This window comes from Sinocyclocheilus rhinocerous, unplaced genomic scaffold (genome assembly GCF_001515625.1).
Source record: "Sinocyclocheilus rhinocerous isolate Xijiao unplaced genomic scaffold, SAMN03320098_v1.1 scaffold846, whole genome shotgun sequence".
In the NCBI taxonomy this organism is placed as follows: Eukaryota; Metazoa; Chordata; class Actinopteri; order Cypriniformes; family Cyprinidae; genus Sinocyclocheilus; species Sinocyclocheilus rhinocerous.
Genome location: NW_015661883.1, coordinates 565,781 through 572,007, shown reverse-complemented (window position 1 = coordinate 572,007; position 6,227 = coordinate 565,781). Strand labels below are relative to the sequence as shown.

The 6,227-nt window shown below is 38.3% G+C and overlaps 1 protein-coding gene across 3 annotated transcripts in view; it reads left to right on the top strand.

Annotated features, from left to right (window-relative positions):
• The first annotated feature begins 241 nt into the window (after positions 1-241).
• Positions 242-6,227, top strand: part of LOC107726783 (protein POF1B-like) — a 21,443-nt gene continuing 15,457 nt past the window's right edge. Inside the window, exons 1-3 of one of the 3 annotated variants that reach the window (XM_016536472.1) lie at positions 242-697; positions 794-967; positions 2,084-2,152. In XM_016536472.1, the coding sequence (XP_016391958.1) occupies positions 371-697; positions 794-967; positions 2,084-2,152 (570 nt within the window). In that variant the 5' untranslated portion in view covers positions 242-370. Of the gene's footprint in view, positions 968-2,083; positions 2,153-6,227 lie in introns of all 3 variants that reach the window. The other 2 variants (XM_016536473.1, XM_016536471.1) reach the window with 2 other exon arrangements.

Here is a 6,227-nt window from a genome sequence, read left to right as displayed (position 1 = left end):
AAAAAAAAAAAAGTTTCCATGGATCTAGTCTTTGCATCTGTTTATTTTGTTTGATTTTTGAATCAGGTCTCATCTGTTGGAATACAATTGGCTCGGGTCTTAGAAATGCGGTCCTGAAACTGCTGCCTCCGTTATTGCAGTAATGTAGTATTGAGGCCTCCCTCCCTGTGGCTTCGTTTCAGATAGTTGGATATTTGAGCTGAGGGTGGAGTGATTAGGAAAACACGCCTCTTCTCATTTATACAACTTCAAAGAAGAGACTTCAGGAGTCGGGCAGCGGCACGCATAAGGGCTTCGCTAACTTCAACTAACTCATTTTTATTTCAATGGTACTTCCTCCTGAATTTTCTGGACTTACACAACTGCAGAAATGACTCTACCGTACTCCCAAAGCGTAAGGACACTGAAGACAGTGACCGTCGCGGAACCGAGCACACAGACTGTCTTCACATCCACTCCTGTCGGGATGAGCGAAGGTTCGTCGACTTACCGAACGGTAAACCTCGCGGGAGCTCAGCTACAGCCGGTCCAGTACATTAACAGCCAAGTCGAGGCGGGAGCTCAGCTACAGCCGGTCCAGTACATTAACAGCCAAGTGGAGGCGGGAGCTCAGCTACAGCAGGTCCAGTACCTTAACAGCCAAGTCGAGGCGGGAGCTCAGCTACAGCCGGTCCAGTACATTAACAGCCAAGTGGAGGCGGGAGCTCAGCTACAGCAGGTCCAGTACCTTAACAGCCAAGTCGAGGCGGGAGCTCAGCTACAGCAGGTCCAGTACGTTAACAGCCAAGTGGAGGGGAACGTGATGTACGGTGGTGCGCGTTACCTGGTGCCTGTGCAGCAGCGGCGGCCCGCGGAGTCAATCATGTACCTGAGTCAGGCGCCGCGCGTCATGCAACCTGTGTACTTCCAGAACGTTCAGCCCGTCAGCTTCAGCAGCGTCGACGAAACCGATGTCTACAGACAAGTAGTGAGTGTTCATTTTTGCTTCTTTCCTTACTTTTTGTGTTACATTAGTATCCAAAGGTTACATGTCATTAAAATATAATTTAATTAATTAATATATAGTATTTACAATGTAACTGCTTACAGGGTTCCAGGTAGTTTGGAAAAGTGGAAAAAACAACCAAAATTGGCAAATGAAAAGATGGTGCTGATAAGATGCTGTCGTGTCAATACAGCTGGATTAAAGTTAAATGTCAGCACATAATGTAATTCAAAAGTTTTAGGTTTCTTTAGCGCCCCCATGATCAGACATGATTGTAGGCCTACTGTACCAAGTTTTATGAAAAATGACATTGCGCTTAGAAGATACAGATCAATTAGTCAATATGGGTCACACCTACACAAAAATATTTATTTAATTAAAAATTCAAAGTGTCAGATATGACCAGGGTTTAAATTGGGCCGGGGCCGTCCGTCTGATTTTATTACATTTAGAGTAAGTGGCGAATAGTGGATATCTAATGTATATAATGTATCTATTGACAGTATAAGGTTGCGCTGCTGAGGCGAGGCTCGTGCAGCCTCTCCAGGAGAAATCAAAACACGCAACACTAAGAAACTCAGCATCCTGAGGTAAAAATTCAAAATGGAAAGTTTTTATATTTAAAATACAGTTAGTTAGGCAACATCACACAACGTTTTCACCATTACGTCTGTTTAATTGTTCTATAAACATTTCAATAAGCAAATACAATATTAGGTCACTTACATTTTAGGCGGAAGTACAGCGCGTCTCACAGCAACCAGCCGAATCATTGCTAATTGATTCTAATTGATTCTTATTGCTAATTGATGAAGTCAAAGTTTCATTAGCCCATGCATAAACATCTGATGAATCTGCCCTTTGAACAAATCGTTTGAATGAACGACTCAATGACTCACTCATTAAACGCTCACTACTGGCACCTACTGGCGTTTTAATTTCGTTGAAAAGTATCATTTCCACCATCATTTATTGTTTGTATATTCAAAAATATTCAAAATAATCTCATAATATTATTTAAGAAAGTATTGCGTGTTAGCACAAGACAATGCATTCAAGAAGCCCTTATTTATTAATGTTTTCTTCTTCTGTATTCAGAACATAAATGGACAAACATCTGTCTTCAGCCAGTTATCCAGTCCAGTCAAGAGCCCTGAACCATCTGAGGTAATGAAATAACGTTTACCGTGTATGCAAACAGGCACATATAATCAGTAATGTTTAAGGCAGAAAACTGTTTGTATTCGCTCATACGGTTAGCACACAAACACACACCTTATGTTACCCTTGACTTTACTTTCATGCCTTTACACGAGGTACTGTATTACACACACTTTCTTCTGGGTTTGTTCATGCCTCTGGCTTGTGAGGTGAGCGGGGAGAACAAGCTTTAATGTAACCCAGGCTTTAGTGTGTAGTTGCACGCACATGCTAATATGACAACAATTTATGCGTTTGAGCACAAGTGCAGTACCTGCAGGGTTTAGGGTGTGTCAGACAGAAAGAATGGACTCGTTAATTCCCAGAAGAGACAGTGTGTTAACGCCCATTTAGATTGGACCCGACAATATTCATAATATTGCAACGAAAGTGTTAAAGGGAGTTGCCCTTTAACGCAACTGTTGCTGTCAACCAGCCTGCAGGTGATAAGAAGATGACAGGTGTATGTTGGAAGACCTTAAATGTGTACTACCAAACAAACACCTTGCTTTATATGATGAAATATTATTTTAACATGCCACAGAGCTGTGATCACACTAATTATGTTTTTCAAAAGTCAGTGTACTTGTTTTTACATGTTGTGTGTATCTAAATATGAAATTAGGCTATATGAAATATGGGAAACAGGATAAGATGTTACTCTAAAATGTCTTTTTTTAATAAACAAGAAATCACTAATAAATTTCAAAATGTGAAAACAGACTCTAAACTGAAAACCTAAAAACCTGCAGCGATGAAATTTATATTTGTATTGTGCCATAAGGTCAGTCTCCGACATTTATACGTTTCCTTCATTCAAGAACGTCTTTTCACTGTACAAATTCGCAGGTCTTTCAAACATAAATGTTGGTACGCAGCAGAAGACAAAACATGGTTGCATTCATTTTGTGAGTTTCTAGCAGCTTTCTAGCAGCTTTATTTTTAAGATGGTCTGTATAGGTGCTGAAAATACATTCTGTGAGTTTAACCAATGGACGTGAAGGTCTAGTGTGTGCCATGTAAGGTTGAGTCATCAGCCTTTCATAAAGCAGTTTGAAAAGCATTACACGCAATGATTTAAAGAGAGTTGTCATAGGGTTGTGCTTGCAGACATGCTGGGACAGGAGTTGGGAGCTTATCGTCAGGTTTCGTACATCAAGGAGAATTTTGTTGTAATTAGGCGTCTTGCACTCAAACACACTTGGGTTGTCTTAAATTTTAGGTTTGTAATGTGAGATAGCATTAAAGGCTGGTCAGGAGTTTCACATGATGTTATTATGATGTTATTGGTCTGACACATGCAGTGATAAATACAAAAATGGACTTGAGTTCCTGAGTATTTCATGAGAAGAAAGTGTAATGCATAACTTAATGTTGAGGTTCTTTTATGTTGAAATACAAGAACTGAAGCAACTATTGTGAAGTAGACTCATTGGTCAGCAGCAGACGTGATATAATACAGAAGTAATTATATTTGCTGAGGTCAGACTTTGTTTTAACTATGTTAAATGACAATTAATAATCAAATAGTTATGTGCATTTGAATATTTCATACTAGTTACTCAGAAAATAGGATTTGAGCTCATGAGTGGAGGCATTTGTCAGGAAAGAATGAAAATTTATTTAAAATGATAAATAAATAAATATATATATATATGTATATATATATATGTATATGTTTGTGTGTGTGCAATTCGTGTTAACTATAGTAGTGGATTGAGTTAGCTATTTTGTTGATTATTGTTTAATATTGCACTATTTTACAGATCAATCCTCTGCCACGAATTTTCCCAAAGTAATTGTTTTACATAAGTTTCAAGTTTTTAATTATTTAAAAAAATAAATTTAGCCTTATACATATTTTCTTTAATAAAAGCACATTTAGAAACAGCTTGTAATCATGATTTTATACATTATTAGTAGGACTTGACTTTTTAATTAGTAAGAGTTGGATGTTTAAATTAAGAACTTGAATAAAACCCAATACTTGACTCAGATTTTTTCCCAAGATTTGACTGCTTGACAGCTCATGATTTAGGCTTGACTCTTGCAAATCAGTGACTTCCTTGGAGCGAAATCTGAATGCAAAACCCTGTTAAGTTTCAATTTAATGGAGCAGAGGAATTACAGTATGTACAAATATAATTCATATTTTTACACGTATGGTCCCTGGGACCATGAGAGCATTTGAACTGGCTGTTTTAAATTCCCAGTTAAGACCTTAAAGGTACAATAGGAGATCTTGGAAAATGCTAACTTTAGCCTGATAGCACTGAAAGCGAACGTCCCACCCTTCCTGCAATCGCCGTCCAAAGCCACGCCCCCTGAACGCATTTACACTCACAGACCAGAGACAACATTACTATAATAGGCTACATCAGGTTCCCAATTCCAGCCCATGTTCCGAAGTGAAGTAAACTTCAACGGATTTCCCCTGCTCAGGGAGTAGGGAGCAATGAACACTGTGTAGGGATCATATCGATCGGAACAGTTCATGCACATAGCTCACTTCTAACGAGCTGGCGCGAGGACTGGATTAACCGCTGGGCTACATAATGTGTCATTCACCCATGAGAAAACTTTAAAAGTACTACAAAACCAGGAAGGAAGATCGGGTTGTTGATGTTTGCCTGCCATCCTCGCTCTGTCTGCACAGCGTGCGTGAACGCGCTGATGAGTATCCTGTCTGCGCGAACTGGGTGCGCAGAGGTATGCTAATACATACGTTGACAGGCAGGTAGGAAAGCATATTAAAACGCTCGGACCGAACGTTTTGATTAGACGAACATTTCTTGATCCTACACCTTCCACAGAATATATAAATACAGACAAATACATTTAGACCACTTAACTTAATGATTGCTATCGGGATGTGAAGAGACTTTCAACCAGCATAACAAAAAATGTTTCTGAAGACAATCACCTATTGCACCTTTAAGTAAATTATCTTTCAGATTGAATCTGAAGGAACCAGGATTGCTTGATTATAAACGGCAAAATTACTTCAAAATGTTCAACAACAGTGAAAAAGTTTCTTTGTAATGGAATTCACTTTATTTTCATTTAGAACAATCATCACCTAATGAATAGTTTGGAATTGTATTGTTTTACAGTGGCTGATGAGAGCTGATCGTTTTTTAAATGTAATTTTATAATGCTAAAAAAGTACCTTCATTCCTTCAAATGTTAAATCTCTCATTTTCTCTGTATCTCTCTTCACTGGCTTCCTGCGGTCAGACACAACTTGAAAACCGAGCTCCTCCTTCCTTTCACTGTAGACCAAAGCAATGACCTGCTGTTCTTACACTGGAACAGAGAGGCTTTTGGCTCACACATTGACCTATTTTTGCAGACAGTAAGGTATTGTGGAAAGTCAAAGCCAGAAAGGAAATACAGTCACAGATTTAGTAGCAATGATTGTCTTCAAACAGTGTCTTCTCATAATTCTTGCAAATAGGCTTATCAAAAAGTTAGATAAGATATAGCTGTTTGTTCAGCTATGTATTTACATCAAAGTGAAGGGACACTTAAAGCTACAGTTCCTAATTCCTGGGTAATTATTACATGATAAAAATGTACACATTTTCCCTCTCAACCATATGTAAATTTCCAGAACCTGTTTGTCAAAGTTTAATGACTTTAAAATATATACATTATTTGAAAAACAAGAACACAATAATGTGTCCTGTGTGAATGGATTTGGACTCAGTCTTGGACTTTACATATAAATTTGATGAAAATGATTAATCAAATGACAACCCTAATTATGATTTCATGCTAATAATTTTTAAAGTTAAACCCCTACAGCTGATTTAAACGCCAAACACAAAGTATTTTTCAGATGGTGGGATATATATAAGTTTTTTGTATGGATCTGCTGTAATGTTTATTTTAGGATTGCAACTTAATGAAGCACTTCCTGAACATTCCTGTGCAGAGTTACTCAATGCTGCTGTGGGAATCGAGGTTACAACATTACAACCGAATGGTATTTGCATATAAGAGAGCGTTCGGGTGATTTACTTCCTGAAATCTTCTGTGC